Raw genomic sequence first — 22,149 nt, 5'->3', positions numbered from 1 at the left:
GAGATAAGTACTGTTATTTTCACTAACTACATATTTACATATACTTATGATGCTACATATATTGCTCATTAATGTGTACTTTTCATGTTTTTAGCCCTAACAATATATATGGGACTATTCTTCCATGACACTTAAAGCTCTACATCATGCCTTTGAATGACCATATTATACGGCAATAAACATGTACTAGTATTTCTACTGGTAGACATTTGAGTTTTTCCCACAAATCTAAAAGAAAGACATATTTATGTATGTATATGTGTATATTTATATACACATATATTTATAAATACATATTTTGTGCAAGGATTTCAAAAGACAGATCTTAGAAGTGGTCTTTCAGAGTCAAAAGTTCCATGCATTTAAACATTCTATTAACTTCTCCCAGCATATCCACCAAAAAGGTGCAATCAAGGTACAGTGCCATATAAATAGAGTATTGAGAGGGCTGAGCTCCCCATACCTTTGACAGAGCTGGGTTTTACTACCTGTATTTGTCATTACCACTAAAACGATAGGTTAAAAATGGTATTTTATGTTTTGAATCCTGTCTGAGATTGGAAATCTTTGTGTGTGTGTATTGGTCATACGCATTTCTTCCTCTTTGAAGTGTCTACTCATGTCTTTCGTAACAATGACAATGGCCTCTCTTTCACTGAAACTTTGTCCTCTATTTTTTTCTGACTCTCCTAATTCTTAAGGACTTTTTTAGAGACTCCTTTTCAGTTCCTCTTTCTGCATGACCCCTAAATAATACAATCATGATAATTACAATAATTAACATTTCACAGAAGCTTACTATGTGCCATACAATAAGTAAAGCACTTAAAATGAAGTGCTCTATTTATGTGCATTTTCACAGATGAAGAAAGTAAGCCTTAGGAAGTCTCACTATAAGTGGGAAAGCTCAAATTTGAGCCCCAGCTGTTCTGCTACCAAATCACCATATTCTCTCTGAAATAAGTGGAAGCATTCTCCAAAGTTCTTTCCTAAGCCTTCTTGTTTCATATGTATGTATTCCATGGGTTATATTACGCATTCCATTAGCTTCAGAATCATTTCAACAACTTAACAGCTGTTGCCAAGTGGATGTATTGTGGGTACTGCAAACATATCCAAAGTGGAAACCATCTTCCCTCAGGCACCCTAGACATCCTCCAAGATTATTCCTCTTGCCAATACTATTTAATAGCATTGCCGTTCACCCAGTTGCCCAAGCTAGAAACTTCAACACTACCTTTGATTCCTGCCTCTATTAAACCTCACATCTGACTGGTCCTATGGTCTGTCAATACAGACCAATATAGCTTCTCGATCTATCCTCTACACATTCTTCCTACTACGGCTTTAGATAATTAAGGGTCTAAACATCTCTCCCTTGGACTATCGGATCTACCTCCTAACTGCTCTCCCCACTTCTCCCTAGGTACCATCTATCCTTCTCATTGCTGCCAGAGTTAATGTTTTAAAGCCAATAATTGGTCATGTCATATCCTGCCCAAAACTCTTTGATGGTTGCTTTCTGTCTACTAAATAAATCCTAAAGGCCTTAGCACAGCACATAAAAATTCCATAATCTTGCCCCAGTCTGTCTTTCCAAACTCATGTCCAGCACGTCCCTCCTCAAGTACCTTAAACTACAACCACTCGAGGTCACTTGCTTTTCCTCCGTGATATTGGGTATCTACGCCACTATGCTTCTGTTCATGCAACTTGGAATACTCTCCTCTGGCCTTGTCTACTTGCTTGTGTCTACTTTTCTTCGAAGACCCTGCAACCCAGCCCCCAATCTATGCAGAGTTTCCACTCACATTTCTAGCCTCATGATTTATCACTTGCCCTTTTCCTTTACATTTCTATTAAAGACTTAATACAGACTAACTTTCATATAAGGTACTATATCTTAAACATATTAGTATTTCTAGTGCTTAAATGAGCTAGATATGTAAATGATTACAACTGAAGTACATTTGTGATTTAGGTAAAAGTTAGACTAAACAACCTGAAAGTTTATTTTCAAATCCGAGATTTTCTATGCCCTTTCTGTACACCAAAATTTTATTTGAGGCCCTTGCAACTATCATTTCACCTTGAAATTAACTCTGATTTCAAGGGGCCATTTCTACTTTAGCTTTTTTGCAGAGGCTTCAGAAGCCAAGAATTCGGGCTCCTAGCAATGAAAGTCCAGTGAGTGTAGTCAACGAGTTTCCGGAAGAGGTGAGGTAAGAAGCAGGAGAGTATATCGGAAAACTAGCAGAGTTCCAGGACATCTGGGATTGATTACTCCAGTGAGATGCTGAAGTCTGCAAAGAGAGCAATCCTTGCACTGGGTTTTGACATCTGGCGTTGGCAGTTTCCCCCATGGCTTTGCTCAGCAGTTCTTGAGGAATGAGATATGGGCTTGTTTTAGGGAAAGAAAAACCTTCTGCTACAGCAAAGTCCTTCAAAAGACTCTTCTTTTCCCCTTATATGGACTTTCTTGGTAGGTTTGGTTTCATTGTAACTTACAGAAAGAAAAGTAATTTCCAAGTACCTAAAGAAACTCATACCACCTAGGGTCTGAATTAGATCTCCTAATTTTTCCTCCTTCTATGAATCGTTTCAGATCACCTAAAAGACACAGTAAATACTGGAAGGCAAAGCAATCTCAGGCTACCGAAGAATGAGATTCCAGATATTCTGAAGTATCTCTTTTTAAATACAAGCTGAGTAGAACTTCTGTTCAGTTTTGGGGAAACAGCATGCATTTTTTCTTTGAAATTATACATTTTGTTCTTTTAGTTTCATTATTATTACTTTCAAAGCACAAAATCTACTTTAGATATGCTCAAAGATTCAAAATCTCAAAACTAACCTATGGTAATAGTGGCTAACAATTATCCCTGATTTCAAATATTCTGAACTATTGCCCTGAAAGCAAAAGGCAGTCTTCTGTGAAGTAGGGGAAGGAAGGGTGTTTTATGAACATTTATTGAGTGCATACTCTGCCAGGCACTGTACTATGCATGTTATAGACATGATTTTATTTAAAACTCACAACAACTCTATGTGGTTTACTATGATCTGGATGTTAGCAATGGAAAACAAGGTTTGAGGAGGTTAAGTCACTTGCCCAAGGTCACATACTTTGTGAGCGGAAAAGCCAGGTTAAGATCACAGGTCTGACTCCAGTAACCTATACGCTGTACCTGTTACTCTTAATATAAAACAATAATAGAGTGATACAAAGAAGCCTCTCATTTTAACATTCTGACCTATTATCCCTTGCACTTCAGATAGAGAATAATTGTTATTATTACTATTTGTTATTAAGATCTCAACATTCATTGGGCATTTAAGACCTGCTAAGACCTTCCAGGCCCTGATCTAAGTCTTTATTATTTATGATCTCATTAACTTTCAGAAAACATACTTTTTGAGGAAAGTACTAATATTTTACTGATGAATAAATAGAGGCTGAGGGAGGTTAAGTCACTTCACCTAGGTCAGAGAGCTGAGTGATGGAGCCTGAGTTTTAAATCTAGGCAATCCTGGGTGCAGTGGCAGATGCCTGTAATCCCAGCTACTTGGGAGGCAGAAGCAGGAAGACTGTGTGGGCACAGAAGTTTGGACCAGCCTGGGCAACACAGAAAGACCCCAACTTTGAAAAAAAAAGAAACTCCAGGCAGTCTGTCTTCAGATTGTAAGCTACACTTCCTATAGAGTACAGATCCTGGAGTTAGAGAGACCCAGATTAAAATTCTACCTTTGCCTCTCCCTGTATAAGTTAACTTCAGTAAATCAGTTTTCAGTTTTCCCATATGTAAAATGGGTTCTGGAGCCTTGCCTGCTGAACAGGTATCCTCACATGTATACTCAAATTCATCAAAGTCAGAATCTGTATTATATTAGTGAAAGGGCATTTTTGAAATCTGATCAACCCAGATTCAAATCTTACATTTACCAGCATCCTATGAACAAAACACCCAACCTTTCTTTTTTTCTTTTTTTTTTGAGACAGGGTCTCAGTCTGTCACCTAGGCTGGAGTGCAGTGGTGCAACCATGGCTCACTGCAGCCTTGACCTCCTGGCCTCAAGTTATCCTTCCACCTCAGCCTCCCAAGTAGCTGGGATCACAGACACATGCCACCACACCTGGCTAATTTTTATATTTTTTGTAGAGATGGGGCTTCACTATATTGCCCAGCCTGGTCTTGAACTCCTGAGCTCAAGCGATCCACCAGCCTCAGTCTCCCAAAGTGCTGGGAAAACTTTCTGAGCTTCAGTTTCATCACCTGAACATGGAAGATAAAAACACCCACCTAGGGAGGCTGAGGCGGGCGGATCAAGAGATCGAGACCATCCTGGCCAACATGGTGAAACCCCGTCTCTACTAAAATACTAAAATTAGCTGGGCGTGGTGGTGTGCACTTGTAGTCCCAGCTACTCAGGGGGCTGAGGCAGGAGAATCACTTGAACTCGGGAGGTGGAGGTTGCAGTGAGCCAAGATCACACCACTGCACTCCAGCCTGGCGACAGAGCAAGACTCCATCTCAAAAAAAAAGCAACAAAAAACCCACCTAATAGTGTGGTTTATGAATCAGAAAAAGTATATATAAATATATAATACAGTGCCAAGGAAATGGAAAAACTTCTACATTATAGTTATTAATATTTTTATGGTTATTGATTAAGAAAACATGCTTTCATATACACCAACAGGCAGGGAGCAAAGTTCCCCATTTTGCCCTGTGGCTGATCCTCTATATCCTCCTAACAGGAATTACTGACAGAGGCTGGAGAACGTTCTCCTCCGGGTAATGATAAAACAGGAGATAGCCTCCGGTGGGGGCCACCTCAGGTATGGCTCTGACTGAAGTGGGTGTGGAGAGGAGGACTCAATGTATTCTCCATGGCATGACCTTCCCCACCTGTCTAGCCTGGTGAACCTGGTGAGAAGGGGACCGATTATCAGCCACCACTGGTGAACACATTCGGGGTTCTAACTCTCAGCAGCAATGCACCTCTGTTAGGCGGCTCTCAGGGAAAAGCACATGGCCTTAGAGTCACACTTATTTGAGTCCAAATCTCCAAGACTGAGTGAATTTAGGCAAATTCTATTATAAAACATCAAGCTCCCTTCTGTTAAATGAGAGCTATCATACTGGGTATTTGTGAGGATTAAATTAAATACTTTATAAATAGGACCTAGCTCAGTTTTATGAATTTGGTATAAACTCAACAAGTTTTTGTTCTCTTCCCTCTTAGAACAGTTCGAGGTCAGTACTATTCTGAGATGAACAAATGTCAATGATATGCATCATTGATAACGTCAAGGTTAAAGACTGAGGCAAGTCTATACAAAACTCTCTTTGACCTAAATTCTAAACATCTATAAAAAGAATCTGAAGAGGCTCTGTCATTATTAACTTTGGAGACTGTATCCTAAAAACTTGCCTTATGTTTAGGGACCTTGACTTTGTATGTTCAGCAAGAAAAATTATTTTAAGGTACTCATTTACTTTCTCTGAATCCATATGATACCTATCATACTGTGATCAGCTATAACCTTGTCTTGCAGGGCTTTTCTATAATGCTCAGCATTGAAAGGGATATTATAAACACTAAATATTATTGCAGCAGACCCTATAACACTGGGTTCTATGAGACTGTAAGAAATCAACTAATTTTCCCAAGTATAGGATTTGGCCAAATTCATACACAGGTAGGATTTTGCCTTACTAGCAAGAATGAAAGAGGTGAATCACCCCTACCTGGTTGAATTGGGAGAGGCCATGCCATGCATATATACACACTGATGACATGGCTGATGGCCAGGGCCAGAACTCACCTCTGCAACAGTGTAAGGAGGCTCTTTGTCTCCCTGCTTTTACTGTGTTCACCTCCATATACAAGGATTTGAATCATCAGACACTAGGTGAGGTGTGAAACAACAGGTTAAAGAGAATCAGATAGCAAGCACCTCAACTGCAAACCAAACTCAGGAAAGGACCAGCAGAACTGAGATCTTGTCACAAGTTTACATTTCAAACACCTGCACTACATTTCATTTGTTTCCTAAGCTGATAACAAAGATGTAGCCTCTACCTAGGCTTATGGCATCCTAAATTTCCAAGTTAAATCCCTATTACAAATGGAGGATGTAGTCATGCTGTCTTAGTCCATTTTGTGTCTGGTGAGGGCCCACTTCCTGATTCATTGACAGCCATCTTCTTGCTGTAAACTCACATGGTGGAAGGGGCAAGGAAGCTCTTTGAGGTCTCTTTTCAAAGGGCACTAATCCCATTCATGAAGACTCTACTCCTGAGTCCTAGTCATCTTCTAAAGGTCCTATCTCCAGATACAACCACAGCAAATATTAGGTTTCAACATATGAATTTTGAAGGGACACAAGCATTCCATCAAGTGCATATGCCATCAAAAATTCATTGCCAGGTAAAAATCTAAATGAGGCTCTCCTTACACTGATTTTGTGTGGAACATGGTAAATCCTTACAATGTATATGCTATGGTCTTTTTTTATTTCAGAACATTTGTCTTCAATGATATCTCTGATTACTGCTTCTATTCCAATCATAATTTCTTCAGAAATACATACAATTCTTTGGCAGAATCTCTACTTTGTCCTGCATACCAACTACTTTCTCATGAGATCCCTCTGTTCTTTCACTCTGCATTCTAAGAGAGCTTTTCAAGTTTGTTATATCAATCTTGATTCTTAAAATTGTCAGGATATTAAAACTGCCTCTAGAACTATTAAAAAAACAGATTCTGTACACTACTCGTAAACCTTCTAATTCAGGTGGTCTGGGGTGAGAGTCAGGAATTTGTTTTTGCTTGTTTTGTTTTGTTTCTTACTGACTGTGCTGCAATTCTAGATTTGAGAAACAATACTCCAGTATCACTCCCATGTTAAGCGTCTTTGTTATTTTCAAGGGGATTTGAATTTTATTAGGCTTGTTTCCCTGGAACCCCTTCTCATTTCACTCATCATTTTTCATTTCATCTCATTTCTTATCCTCAGATTGTCATCCTTTCATTTCAAAGTTTTCTCTCCTTTCAGGCTTCTACCCCATTACCCAGCTGCCATCCATGTGTTCATGCTTCCCTGGAAAAGCTATTCTGACTCCTATAACTTACTTTCAGGAGGCTTTCTCTTTCCCTGAATCTTCAAAATGAGTTCCCCTTTCTTCTGTTATTTACTATTTTCTGATCACATTAGGTTACCCTGAAATGAGATGAAAATCCCTGCAAACCTGATGTAGACTGCTTCTGACTCCACCCTCCGCTCACTTGAATATTACTTGATCTTTACCAACTTTTCCTCTGACTTTGAAAAAACTTAGGTTTTATTTAGAGACATTGCCACCTATTTTACAAAGTAAAATTCATTAGATTCATTCTGTCAGTATACTGACTGGTTGAACACCTTTTGCCACACCCCACTGCAAGGGAATGAGCTCTCTGGAAGGGGAATGAGTACTTGGGTACGGATGGTTAAACAAGGTATTACTAATTCCACCCAACCTTGAAGTGCTTTCAAGAGATTCTGCCACTATCATACTTGGATTCCAAGATTAGGGTGTTACTCTTTTAAGACTCTTGTCCACACATGGACTCAACAAAAGTTTCTGTGTCATATTCTCCCTCAGCACATTTAAGAAAGCAGACAATTTTCAAAAGATAACACATCACTTAAAAAAGGAAAAGGAGAGAGGGAATAAAATGGAAGAGAAGGGAAAATACATATATACATGCATGCATATGTACATACATCCCTCCTCACATCCTGCTTACAAGGCCGGGGGAAAATGTAACAAAACCAGTCAATAGTCACCTTTGTCAGGAGCTGAATTGCCTTTCTGGGCTCTCCTTTGGCAAAGCAGATCCTGCCCATGTTATACAAAGTTTCAGCCACATTTTTGCTATAGTCACTGTAGCTGAATACCTGGGAGTTTAACGAAGCCTTTAGCAGTCTGTAAGCCTCCTGAGGGATAAAACGTTCTTAAAAAAAAAAAAAAAAATCAGCCTGGCAATTCCGAAGGAGCATGCTGGTTCTGTTCCCTGAGCTCTATGGAAAAGGCATTGTACCCAGTGATGACATAACCCACCAGGATCAGTCTGCTGTGATGTGCCACCTAAGTACTTTGTATTAAGAATTAAAATTCCAAGCTTGTAATTAATAATAGTTAATTCATATGATACTATTTAATCTTTATGGCTGCCCTATAAGAGACGAACTGTTATTTTACAGATGAAGGAATGGAAACTAGTAACAGCTAAGGATCTTGCCCCAGATCATACAGCCTGTGATTGGCAGTGGCAGAATTCCAACACTAGGCAGTCTGAATTCCACAGCCCTCACTCTTTTTTTGTTAACCTATTTTTTATTTCAAATTTTTCAAACCTTCAGAAAAGCTAAAAGAATAGCAAAATACCCATACAATTTTCACCTAGATTCACACATTGCTACAATTTTGCCACATTTGCTTTATTGTTTTCTCTTCTTAAAAAATAATGTCTCTCTCTCTATACATGCATACACACATATATTTTTATCGAAAATAAGTTGTAGTAATCAAGATACTTTACCCCTAAATGCTTTTTTTTTTTTTTTTAAGAGACAGAGCCTCACTCTGTTGCTCAGGCTGGAGTGCAGGGGTGTGATCACAGTTCACGCAGCCTCGACCTCCCAAGCTCAAACGATCCTCCACCTCAGCCTCTTAAGTAGCTGGGACTACAGTTGCGCACCACTCTGTTCAGCTTATTTATTTATTTATATATTGTAGAGATAGGGTCCCACTGTGTTTCCCAGGTTGGTCACGAACTCCTGGGTTCAAGTGATCCTCCAACCCTGGCCTCCCAAATTACTGGAATTATAGACAGGCATGAGCCATCGCACGTGGCAACCACTAAATACTTAAGCATGTGTCTTCTTAGAACAAGAACACTTTCCTACATATCTACAATAACATTATCGTTCAATAAATCTTACATCAGTACAACAGCGTTTCCTAATACATGCTCCATGTTCAAATTTCCCAATTTTTCCAATAATGTTCTTTACACCTCCTTCAAATCTAGCATCTAATCATCATGTATTGCATTCAGTTTTCATGATTCTTTAATCTGTTACAGTTCTCCTGCCCTTTTGGTCTTTCATAACGTTGACATTTTTGAAATGTCTAGGCCAGTTGTCTTTCAGCAAAGCTCTCACTGTTAACTACTTACTATACAGCAAAAATAAATTAAGTATACACTGAAAATCATTCACAGGACAACAGTGCTCGTACTCATTTGCCTTCCCAATGTGCTTTCTTTAGGGAAGGTGAAGAGGTATTATTGCTGGCTCTCTCAAGAACTGCACATCACCCACTCACTGCCTGAATTATCTATGCTGACAGGTGCAACAGAATGTTTCTTCAGAATTGGGTTGAACATGTAATCATCATCCCTAATGTGGCATGTCAGAACAACAAACATAAAAGGGATGTCAATTGCTGCTTTCCAGAAAACACTGCTAATAAATCAGGAATCTGAAGGCTACTACTGTAATATTTTTGCATTTTTTAGAGTAGGAAAGCATGCATATAATTTATTATTTTCCCGTTTATTTTTTTCAGTGTATAAGTCTTTCACCTCCTTGGTTAAGTTTATTCCTAAGTATTTTATTCTTTTTGATGCTATTGTAAATGGGATTGGTTTTCTTTCTTTTTCAAATTGTTCAATGTTAGTATATAAAAATGCAACTTTTTTTTTTTTTTTTTTTGAGATGGAGTCTCGCTCTGTTGCCCAGGCTGGAGTGCAGTGGCCGGATCTCAGCTCACTGCAAGCTCTGCCTCCCGGGTTTACATCATTCTCCTGCCTCAGCCTCCCGAGTAGCTGGGACTACAGGCACCCGCCACCTCGCCCGGCTAGTTTTTTTTTGTATTTTTTAGTAGAGACGGAGTTTCACCGTGTTAGCCAGGATGGTCTCAATCTCCTGACCTCGTGATCTGCCCGTCTCAGCCTCCCAAAATGCTGGGATTACAGGCTTCAGCCACCGCGCCCGGCCATGAAACTGATTTTTGTATGCTGACTTTGTTTCCTATAATTTAGTTGAATTTATTAGTTCAAACAGGTTGTGTGTGTGTTTGTGTGTGTGTGATCATTAGGGTTTTCTACATAACATCATGTCATTCTGTGAACAGAAATAATTTTACTTCTGTTCATATTTGGATGTTTTTTATTTAGCTTTCCTGCCTAGGTGCTCTGGCTAGTACCTCCAGTACTATGCTGAATAGAAGTGGTGAAAGTGGGCATCCTTCTTTTGTTCCTGATCTTAAAGGAAAAGCTTTCAGTTTTTCACCATTAAGTATGGTATTAGCTGTAGGCTTTGCATACATGTATGGCCTTTATTATCTTGAGGTAATTTCCTTCTATTCTTTCTTTGTTGGCAGTTTTTCTTTTTCTTTTTTTTATTATCATGAAAATGTATTGAATTTTATCCAGTGCTTTTTCTGGATCTCAGGGTATCATCTGATTTTTATCCTTCATTCTGTTAAGATAGTATATCTCATTGATTGATTTTCGTATGCCAAACCATTCTTACATCCCAGGGATAAATCCCACTTGGTGATGGCATATGACTCTTTTAATGTGCTGTTAAATTTGGTTTGCTAGTGTTTTGTTGAGAATTTTTGCATCTATATGCCTCAGGGATATGGACCTGTAGTGTTCTTATAGTGTCTTTTTATGGCATTGATGACAAACTCATTCTCTGTTTTGTTTTTTGTTTTCTTTGTTTGTTTGTTTTTTGAGACAGGGTCTCTGTCACCCAAGTTGGAGTGCAGTGGCATGATCACAGCTCACTGCAGCCTCAACCTTCCAGGCTCAAGTGATCTTCCTGCCTCAGCCTCCCATGTATCTGGGACCACAGGTATGCACCACTGCTCCTGGCTAATTCTTTAATTTTTTTAGAGATGAGGGTCTCACTTTGTTGCCCAGGCTGGTCTCAAACCCCTAGGCTCAAGCAATCCTCCTGCCTCGGCCTCCCAAAGTGCTGGGATTACAGGTGTGAGTCTCCATGCCCAGCCATGATTGTCATTTTTGATGAATTACTGGAAGAAGGTGGTTCCAGATGAATGAGTTTTATTTTTTATCCATGGCAGATTTAACTGCTTACCAAAATATATATGTGTGTGCATGTGTATGTGTCTGTGTATTCCATGGGAACAATTCCCAAATCTTGTGAGTTTCTGTTATGGTCCTCTAGGACAGGCCTAGAGCCTCACATGAAGCTTGGAGGCAGGGGAATTAGCTATTTTTAAATATGGGAAATGTGTCATAAAATTCAGCAGTTTCATTCAAAAGTTACCGGCATCTTCTATGTGCCAGTTAGTGTTTCAGGCATTGAGGACACTGCAGTGAACAAAACAAACAAAACTTCCTGCCCTCATGGCACTTGCTTCCTAATGGTAAAGCTGACCTGTCCATAGTCCTGCTTATGGTTTAGATTTGGAGCCACCTGGCACTCAGGTCCTTTGGTAGCTTTGTCCAGGAGCTTGGTATACTAGAAAGTACTTGGTTAGAAGCAGAGGATTATCAGGCATTGGTACTGGTGGTGGTACTGGTGGTTTATCATAACCAAGGTCATGGTATTCACTGCAGCAGACTATAACAGGGATAAGCTATTAAATTCTGGCAAAGTATTTTCACATCTTTGACAAGAAAATTAATTATTAGATCAACCCATGGCATTGGGATCTCACGTTAATCTTCTGAACCGACCAGGTGTGGTGGCTTACGTCTGTAATCTTAGCATTTTGGAAGGCCAAGGCAGGCTGCTCACTTGAGGTAGGAGTTCGAGATCAGTCTGACCAACAGGATTAAACCCCGTTTCTACAAAAATTACAAAACTTAGCTGGGTGTGGTGGTGGGCACCTGTAATCCCAGCTATTCCGGGAGGCTGAGGCACAAAAATCTCTTGAACTTGAGAGGCAGAGGTTGCAGTGAGCTGGATCATGCCACTGCACTCCAGCGTGGGCAATGGAGTGACTCTATCTCAAAAAAAAAAAAAAAAAAAAAAATCTTCTAAACCAACAGAAAATATCATAGCCACAGAAAAAAAGGTTGCAAATCATTATAAGGTTTTTGTCTTTACAAATGGCAGTTAAAATTGAAATAAAGAAAATGTCACCATTTATAAAAATGTCTAGATAAGATATAAAAAACTTTTTTTCATTCCTGGAATAAATTTTTACTTACTATGTGCCTATAACTCTACTCTTAAACTGGTTTTTACATGGCCAATAAGACCATGTCTAATTTATCCATATTTCTCACTCGCCTGAGGAAGTATAAAGTTGGCTTGGTCAGATCAAAGTCATGTTGGATCTTATGACAGACAAAGGTCTTCACTGTGTTCATGCTGCACTGAATATATAAAGTTCAAGTCAAAAGGTTTTGAATGATAGCTTAGACTCATGGGACTTCTATGTAAAAAGGTCAGCAATAACAATTATTTTCTATAACTTTTTAAAATGTGAAAACAAAATTGCTGCTAATAAAAACCTATCAGATCAAGAGAAAACCACTACTGCAAAAGAAAAGAACTAGTAGCTAGATCCAAAGATGGAAGCCAATTTTGACTTAAAATATTAAATACAAAGCCAGAGATTACATGTGTCCTGCATCTGAAGGATCTCATGTATCAAGATACAAGAAAAATATTTTTTTACTAATATTCCAAGCCACCTAAGCCCTGTGTATTATTCCTAATTTTATTTTATTTTTTTTTTCTCCAAACAAAACAGGCTTTATTTAGATCACCAAAAATAACATTTTACAGAAAGGGAACCATAACATTACATAACAAAGTATAGCTGTAAAATTTCAAACAAGAAAGGCAATGCTGGCAGGACATGGTGGCTCACTCCTGTAATCCCAGCACTGTGGAAGGCCGAGGCGAGTGGATCACCTGAGGTCAGGAGTTCAAGACCAGACTGGTCAACATGGCGAAACCCCATCTCTACTAAAAATACAAAAATTAGCTGGACATGGTGGTGCACGCCTGTAATCCCAGCTACACAGAAGGCTGAGGCAGGCAAATCGCTTGAACTCAAGAGGCAGAGGTTGCAGTGGGCAGAGATCGCCCCACTGCACTACAGCCTGGGTGACAGAGAGAGACTTTATCTCAAAAAAAAATTTTGTCAGAGAGGGAACCATTAGAAGCAAACGTGTAGCTGCGAATTTTCTTTTGCCATCAATATCGAGTCCCTCTAAAATACTTTGAGCCTACTTTGCCGTTTCCAAGTACAAACTAAACCTTGTTGGACAGAGTTGCTCAGTTTCATCAAAAGAATGAAACCAATTTGCAAAAAAAACCTTTGGTTAATGCTAACAAATAATGAAACAATGTGTTTCTTGCCTAGTTTTATCTGATCTCCAGTATCTGAACTGTAAGATGAAAAATGCTATTGTGATCTAATAAACAAACTAGCAATTCTGTTTATGCATTGATCATATTTACCTGTTTTTCTCCATTTTGGACAAGCCATTTGCAAAATTCTTCAGTGGTGCTCAGTGTTTCAAAATCCTCTGAGCCCAATGTTGCTCGATATGCATTGATACTTTTTATGAAATATGTCTCAACAGCATCTGGAAAAATGGAAACAATTATTTAAGGCAAGCTGCTAACCTTTACAAATGTCTAATATCAGCTTTGGCTCAACTGACACTTTCATGCGTAAAGTCCATGCTTGTTCTCAAGCCAGGTCTCATAAGGACTCTTTAAAAGTCTAAGATGTTTTTTGTTTGTTTGTTTGTTTGTTTGAGATGGAGTCTCACTCTGTTGCCAGGCTGGAGTGCAGTGGTGCAACCTGGCTCACTGTAACCTCTGCCTCCTGGGTTCAAGCGATTGATTCTCTTGTCTCAGCCTCCCGAGTAGCTGGAACTACAGGTGTGTGCCACCACGCCCAGCTAATTTTTGTATTTTCAGTAGAGATGGGGTTTCACCATGTTGGCCAGGACAGTCTCAATCTCTTGACCTCATGATCCGTCCACCTCGGCCTCCCAAAGTGCTGGGATCACAGGTGTGAGCCACCGTGCCCAGCCCTAAAATGTGATTTAATGGCATCAGATGATGTTTTGGTTTTTATTCTCCTTATAAAATCCATGGAATTTTTTGTAGCAAAAAAGAAAGCTTCTGTCTGAATAGTCTTATTATGCTAATATTACAAATAACTACCATACTAAACTCCCAGGTATATTGCAAGACTATATTTTTAGCTAAATAAAACTCTGATAGTGAGTAATGTTTACTGAAGTTCCTGTTTGGGGGGTTGGGAGGGAGTAAGTTGTGATTTTATAAGTATTTTAAATATATAGTTGTTATGGCTTGAAAATTTAATTTTAATGCTATGTCTTTCCAAACATAACATATGTTTATATCAATCTAGAAAATACATAGAAACAATGGGAAAATTTTGCCAATACCATACTTTTCTTGTGTGTAAACTTATGGAGTACAAGTACAATTCTGTAACATGTATACATTGCATAGTAGTCACAGGTTTTAGGGTATCCATCACCCAAATAATGTACATTGTACTCATTAATTTCTCATCATCCACCCCCCCATCACACTCTTATGAGTCTCCATTATCTATCACTGCACTAAGCCCATGTGCACACATTTTTTAGCACCCATTTATGAGTGAGAACCTTGATACTTGACTTTCTGTGTCTGGCTTGTTTCACTTAAGATATTGACTTTCAGTTCCATCCATTTTGCTGCAAAAGACATGATTTCATTCTTTTATGACTGAATAGTATTCTACTGTGTATTTACACCACATTTTCTTTATCCAGTCATCCACTGATGAATACTTAGATTTATTCTGTTATCTTTGCTATTGTGAATACTGCTGCAATAAACATACAAGTGCAGGAATCTTTTTGATACATACCTTTCTTTTCTTTTGGGTAGATGCCTAATAGCGGGATTCCTGGATCAAATGGTCGTTCTATTTTTAGTTCTTTGAGAAATCTCCATATTGTTTTCTATAGAGGTTGTACTAATTTACATTCCCACCAACAGTGTAGAGAGTTCCCTTTTCTCTGCACCCTCACCAACATCTGTTTTTTGTTGTTTTGTCTTTTTCATAACAGCCACTGTGACTAGGGTAAGATGCTTTCTCATCTATACTGTCTTGATTGCTGTGGTTTTTTTAGTAAGTCTTGAAGTTGGGTAGTGTCAGTCCTCCAACTTTGTTCTTCAATGTTGTTGGTTATTCTGGCCTCTCCATGTAAACTTCAGAATCAATTTGCTAATATCCAAAAAATAACTTGCTGAGATTATTATTGGAATTGAGTTGAATCGATAAATAAAGTTGGAAGAACTGACATCTTGACTACTGAGTCTTCTTATCTATGAATATGGAATAGATATTAAATAAAGATATCTCAGTTTACTTTAGTTCTTTGATTTCTGTTTTTTTTCTTTTTGAGATGGGGCTCACTGGGTTGCCCAGGCTGGTCTCAAGCTCCTGATCTCAAGCAATTCTCCTACCTCAGCCTCCCAAGTAGCTAGGACTACAGGAACACACCACAATACCTGTCTAGTTCTTTGATTTCTTGCATCAGAGTTTTGTTGTTCTCCTCACATATATTTCACAAATATTTTGCTAGTTTTATACCTAATTTTTTCGTTTCTTGGAGTGCTAATGTCAATGGTATTGTTTTAAATTTTAAATTTTACTTATTCATTGTTGGTATATAGGAAAGTATTGACTTCTGCATATTAAACTAGTATCCTGAATCTTTTCTATAATCACTTATTAATTCCAGATTTTTTGTTGATTCTTTCAAATTTTCTAATCAATGTTATCTGCAAATAAAAAGTTATATTTCTTCCTTCACAAATATTGTAGTATAGTTTTTATTTGATTTTCTTCTCTTATTCCATTAGCTAGGTCTTCCATTATGATGCTGAAAAGGAGTGGTGAGAGGAAACTGCCTTGTTCCCAGTCTTAATAGAAAAGCTTCTAGTTTTTCACCATTAAGAATAATGGTGTTGACCGGGCACAGTGGATCACACCTGTAATCCTAGCACTTTGGGAGGCCGAGGTGGGTGGATCACCTGAAGTCAGGAGTTTGAGACCAGCCTGGCCAACATGGCGAAACCCCATCTCTACTAAAAATACAAAACTTAGCCAGGCATGGTGGGGGGTGCCTGTAATCCCCGCTACTCAGGAAGCTGAGGCAGGAGAATCACCTGAATCCAGAAGGCAGAGGTTGCAGTGAGCTGAGATCACACCATTGCACTCCAGCCTGAGTGACAAAAGTGAAAGTCTCAAAAAACAAAAAAAAAGAACAATGGTGTTAGGTGCAGGTCTTTTTGTAGATGTGACTTATCAGGCTGAGGAAATCCCCCTGTATTCCTAGTTTGCTGAGAGTTTTTATCATAAATGAGTGTTGGATTCTTCCAAATGCTCTTTCTGCATCTATTGATATGATTATGCAATTTTTCTTCTTTAGCGCGTTGGTGTGATGCATTGATTGATTTTCAAATGCTGGACTGGCCTTGCATACCTGGGATAAATCCCAATTGGCTGTAGTGTATAATTCTTTTTACACATTGATGGATTCAACTTGCTAATGTTTTGGTAAGGATTTTTGCCTCTATGTTCATGAGATGTATTGATCTGCAGTTTTCTTTTTTTTTTTAATCTTGATAATTTTTTTTTAAATTATACTTTAAGTTCTGGGGTACATGTGCAGAATGTGCAGGTTTGTTACTAGGTATACACGTGCCATGGTGATATGCTGCACGCATCAACCCGTCATCTACATTAGGTATTTCTCCTAATGCTACACCTTCCCTAGCCCCTGACAGGCCCCAGTGTGTGATGTTCCCCTCCCTGAGTTCCTGTGTTCTCATTGATCTATAATTTTCTTTTAATATCTTTGTCTAATTTTGGAATTAGGGTAATGTTGGCTTCATAGATTGACTTAAAAAGTTACTCTGCTTCTATCTTTTGGAAGAGATTGTCAATAATTTGTTATGTGTTTGGTAGAATTCACTAGTTAACCCACATGGGATGATTATTAATTATTGATTCAATTTCTTTAATAGAAATGGATCTGTTCAAATGGCTTAGTTTTTCTTATGTGAGTTTTGGCAGAATGTATCTTTCATGAGAGATTGACCTATTTCATCTAGGTTATTGAATTTGTGAGCCTAGAGGTTTTCATAATATTCCTTTATTGTTCTATTAATGTCCATTGGAGCTGTAGTGATGTCTCTTGTTTCATTTCTCATAATAATAATTTGTGTCCTGTCTTTTTTCCTCAGCCTGGCTAGAGGTTTATCAATTTCATTGATCTATTGAAAGAATCAACATTCAGTTTGTTTTCTTCGTTGACTTCCTGTTTTTAATTTCATTGATTTCTACTGTAATTTTTATTACTTTTTTCTTCTTTCTTTGGAATTAATTTGCTCTTCTTTTTCTAGCTTCCTGAGGCAGAAACTTAGATTATTGATTTTAGATCTCTTTTCCAATATACAAATTCAATGCTACAAATATCCCTCTAAGCACTATTTTTGCTGCATCCCACAAATTTTACATTGTTTTCGTTTTCAAAAAAAATCTTAATTCAAAACATTTTAAAGTTTCTCTTGAGATTTCTTTTTATCCCACACATATGTGGGATATGTGTTGTTTAATCTCCAAGTATTTTGGGATTTTCCAGGTATCTTTCTGTTATTGATTTCTAGTTTAATTCCACTGTAGTCTGAGAGCAGACATTGTACATTTCCTATTCTTCTAAATTTGTCAGGGTGTGTTTCATGGCCCAGCATGTGGTCTATCATGGTGAATGTTCCATGTGAGCTTGGGAAGAATGTGCACTCTGCTATCGTTTGGATAGGGTAGTCAATAGATGCTAATTGTATTAAATTGATTGATGGTGCCGTTGAATTTGATTATGTCCTTAACTGATTTTCTGCCTGTGTGTTTGTCCATTTCTGATACAAGGGTAGGATGGCTAATACTGAGTGTCTTGATTGGATTGAAGGATGCAAAGTATTGATCCTGGTTGTGTCTGTGAGGGTGTTGCCAAAGGAGTCAGTGGGCTGGGAGAGGCAGACCCACCCTTAATCTGGGTGGGTACAATCTAATCAGCTGCCACTATGGCTAGGATAAAAGCAAGCAGAAGAATGTGAAAAGATTAGACTGGCTTAGCCTCCCAGCTTACATTTTTCTCTCATGCTGGATGCTTCCTACCCTCAAACATCAGACTTTGGGACTTGGACTGGCTTCCTTGCTCCTCAGCTTGCAGATAGCCTATTGTGGGAACTTGTGATCCTGTGAGTTTAATATTCCTTAATAAACTCCCCTTTATATATACATATCTATGCTATTAGTTCTGTCCCTCTAGAGAACCCTAATACAAGAGGTGTTCAAGAGTACAACTATGATAGTGAATTCATCTATTTCTTCTTACAGTTCCATCATTTTTTCCTCAAATATTTTGAAACTCTTGTTAGGCATGTACACATTAAGGATTGTATGTCTTCTTGGAGAACTGACCCCTTTATCATATGTAATGCCCCTCTTTATCCCTGATAACTTTCCTTGCACTAAGTTTGTTCTGGCTGAAACTAATATGGCTACTCTTGCATTCTTTTGATTAATGTTAGTATAGTGTATCTGTCTTCATCCATTTCCTTTTAATCTATGTGTGTCTTTATATTTAGAGTGGATTTATTGTAGACAGCATATAGTTGGGCCTTGTTTTTTGATCGCTCTGAAAATCTTTCTTTAAATTGGTTTATTTAGACCACTGATGTTTAAAATAATTGTTAATATAGTTGGATTAACATTTACCATATTGTTACTTTTCTATTTGTTGTCCTTTTTCTTTGTTTTTGTCTTTTACTCTTTTCCTGCCTTTTGTGGTTTTGCTTTCTAAATTTATTTTTTTATTATTTTTTTTAGAGACAAGATTTCATTCTGTATCCTAAGCTGGAGTGCAATGGTGTGATCATAACTCACAGCAGCCTCGAACTCCTGGGCTCAAGCAATCCCCCCACCTCTGCCTCCTAAGTAGCTAGAGTTACAGGCACAAGCCACTGCACCCAGCTCCTTTTGTGGTTAAATTGAGCATTTCATATATTCCAGTTTCTCCTTTTAGCATATCAGTTACACTTTTTTTTTTTTAAACTCTTTTTAGTGGTTGCCCTGGAGTTTTCAATACACATTTACAACTATTCCAAGCTCACTTGCAAATAACACTGTACAGTACCTTATAATAACAAAATAATCCTAATCCCTGCCTTCTGCTCCTAATCACTGTTGTCATTCATTTACATGAGAATTCATAATTGAATACACTGTTGCTATGATTTTGAACAAACTTATTTGTTAGATTAAGAATAGGAAAAATGAGGTTTTTATTTTATGATCACATTTCTTCTCCAGTGCGCTTCCTTTCCTTATGTGCCTATGGATTTCTGTATCATTTTCCTTTGCTCTGAAGAACTTCTTTTAGCATTTCTTTAAGGAAAGTCGTGGTACGGTTCCTGTGGAGATGTATTTCCACTCTGGTACATTGTGATTCTCTTTATTTTGCTGTCTCTCCAATATGTGGGGCACTGGTTTGCCATGTGCCCTCAGTTCTCTATGACAGATCTAAGAGGAGTTAATTTTTCATTTTGCTTTTTACTTGTTTGGAGGAAGTGATGACTTCCAAACTCCCGATATACCAGAACAGAAACCAGAAGTTTTTGCTCAGATTTTAGTGCTTATTATTTTTAATTTGGATTTCTGGGGTTCACTCCTGTGAACTTAGTGTTGACCCACTGATTTGGGCAGAGGTTGTGCTTAAATACCTTCAGCCTATTAGTCACCCATCCTGTCAATTGATCTGTATGTAGACGAAAATGCATTCCAAGCTCTCGCACATTTCAAGTCTTCTTTGGTTGTTACTCTTTATTAGGCTCCCAAGTATCCCCTGCAGATGTATATATAGTTTTGTGGGTATCCAGGGATGTGGGGAGAGCTCATTTAGCCCTTCTGTGGTCTCCCCATTAAAATTTCTGATGCCACTCACACCAACCAGGACAGCAACTTCAGGATAGTGTCAACATGCAGACTTTCCTCTTTTCATTTCCTCCAGAGTTTGCCCCGTTTATCTGATAAACCTGTGGGTTTTTATCCCTTTCATTATATTAAGTCTGCCTCCAATGCCAGCAAAGCTGCCGGTTCTCCTGTGCAGCCCGTGGCGATAACATTGCAATTCTCATGGACCGACCTGGGGCAGTGGATGGAAGCAGCCCCAGGCAGGACGGCCACAGATTTTCTCTTTTCTCAAAGCTCCAGCAGTTTTTTCAAAGTAAATGCTTTGCAATTTGTTCTCTTTATCTACTTCCAACACTATCAAATAGTTGTTTATGATCGTTTTATTCAGTTTGTGTGACTGTATGTGTGGGTATGATTTACAGACCTCTTCACAAAGTCAGTGTCTAGTGTCTGTTTACATTTTGATGAAATCTTACTTTGTAATTTAATGTTTACCTAAATGTAACTATAAACAATAGTATTATTTTGTGTGTCCTAAAAATGCAGCTGTTTTTCCTTAATACTTTTTAAAAAAATACCTTGATATCTACAGGTATAGTCCGGTCCTTTTTTTAAAAAAATTTTTTGAGACATAGTCTCTCTCTGTCGTCCAGGCTGGAGTGCAGTGGTGCGATCTCAGCTCACTGCAAGCTCCGCCTCCCAGGTTCACGCTCCTGCCTCAGCCTCCTGAGTAGCTGAGACTACAAGGCGCCCGCCACCATGCCCGGCTAATTTTTTTTTTTGTATTTTTCAGTAGAGATGGGGTTTCACTATGTTAGCCAGGATGGTCTCGATCTCCTGACCTCGTGATCCGCCCGCCTCTGCCTCCCAAAGTGCTGGGATTACAGGTGTGAGCCACCGCGCCTGGCTTTTTTTTTTTTTTCTTGAGACGGAGACCGGCCCAGGCTGGAGTGGAATGGCGCGATCTCGGCTTACTGCAACTTCCGCCTTCTGGGTTCAAGTAAGTATCCTGTCTCAGCCTCCCAAGTAGCTGGGATTACAGGCACACACCACCAAGCCCAGCTAATTTTTGTATTTTTAGTAGAAACGGGGTTTCACCATGTTGGCCAGTATGGTCTCAAACTCCTGCTCTGAGGTGAAACACCTGCCTCGGCCTCCCAAAGTGCTGGGATTACAGGCGTGAGCCACTGCGCACGGCCCAAGTCCAGTCCTTTTAACAACTACAAAATTCCATGTAGTGAATACACCAAATTTTCCTTTTACTTATCGATAAATATTTGGGTTATTTTTTACCGTTACAACTAGTGACACAGTGAACATCTTTATTCATGTTTGCTTTAAATTTTACTAGATATTATCAAATTAGTCTCCAAATTTAATATCAATTGACACTCACTCCTACTAGTAATGAATAAACATACCCATTTACCCATAATTTGCCAACTGCAAATTTATATTTTTAAACTTTTAAAATTTTCACATAGGATGGGTGAAATTCTGATCTTGCATTTTTAAAGATACATACCATTTTAAGATGTGTGACATCCTGCCGAATTGCTCTCCAGAGTTTTTATCAAATCTCATTAATCCTGGTGTTATCATTTTTTAAAATTTTGACAATTTGGTAGACAAAAACAGTAACTTTGCTTTTATTTTTTAATTACTTAGTATGATTGAAACTTTTTCCACATGAATTTTGGCCTTATTTATTATTTTTCGAGACAGGGTCTTACTGTGTTGCCCAGGCTAGAGTGCAGTGGCAGGCTTATAGTTCACTGAAGACTTGAACCCTTAACTCAAGCAATCATCCCATTTCAACCTCCTGAGTAGCTAGGACCATAGGCACGTGCTACTACACCCAGCTTTTCTTTTCTTTATTTTGTACAGATGGAGCCTTAAAATTCCTGGCTTCAAGTGATCTTCTCACCTTGGCCTTTGTATTTATTTTTTACCCAGGCCTTGGTACTTTTTTAAAGCCTATTTTTTTCTATGTAAATATAAATGTTAGCTCTTACGTTTAGGATAATGATCCATTATTAATGTTTGTGTATGGCATGAGCAAGAGTCCAATTTTTTTTTTGGCATG

General features: G+C 38.5%; 1 protein-coding gene across 1 annotated transcript in view; it reads right to left on the bottom strand.

Moving 5' to 3' along the window:
• Positions 1-22,149, bottom strand: part of TTC23L (tetratricopeptide repeat domain 23-like) — a 60,390-nt gene that overhangs the window by 5,593 nt on the left and 32,648 nt on the right. Inside the window, exon 9 of the mRNA XM_011944331.1 lies at positions 13,511-13,638. Coding sequence (XP_011799721.1) covers positions 13,511-13,638 — 128 coding nt within the window. The remainder of the gene's footprint in view (positions 1-13,510; positions 13,639-22,149) is intronic.

The sequence above is a fragment of the Colobus angolensis genome, unplaced genomic scaffold (genome assembly GCF_000951035.1).
Source record: "Colobus angolensis palliatus isolate OR3802 unplaced genomic scaffold, Cang.pa_1.0 Scaffold230, whole genome shotgun sequence".
Lineage (NCBI taxonomy): Eukaryota > Metazoa > Chordata > Mammalia > Primates > Cercopithecidae > Colobus > Colobus angolensis.
This window is presented reverse-complemented; position numbering and strand designations above follow the sequence as displayed.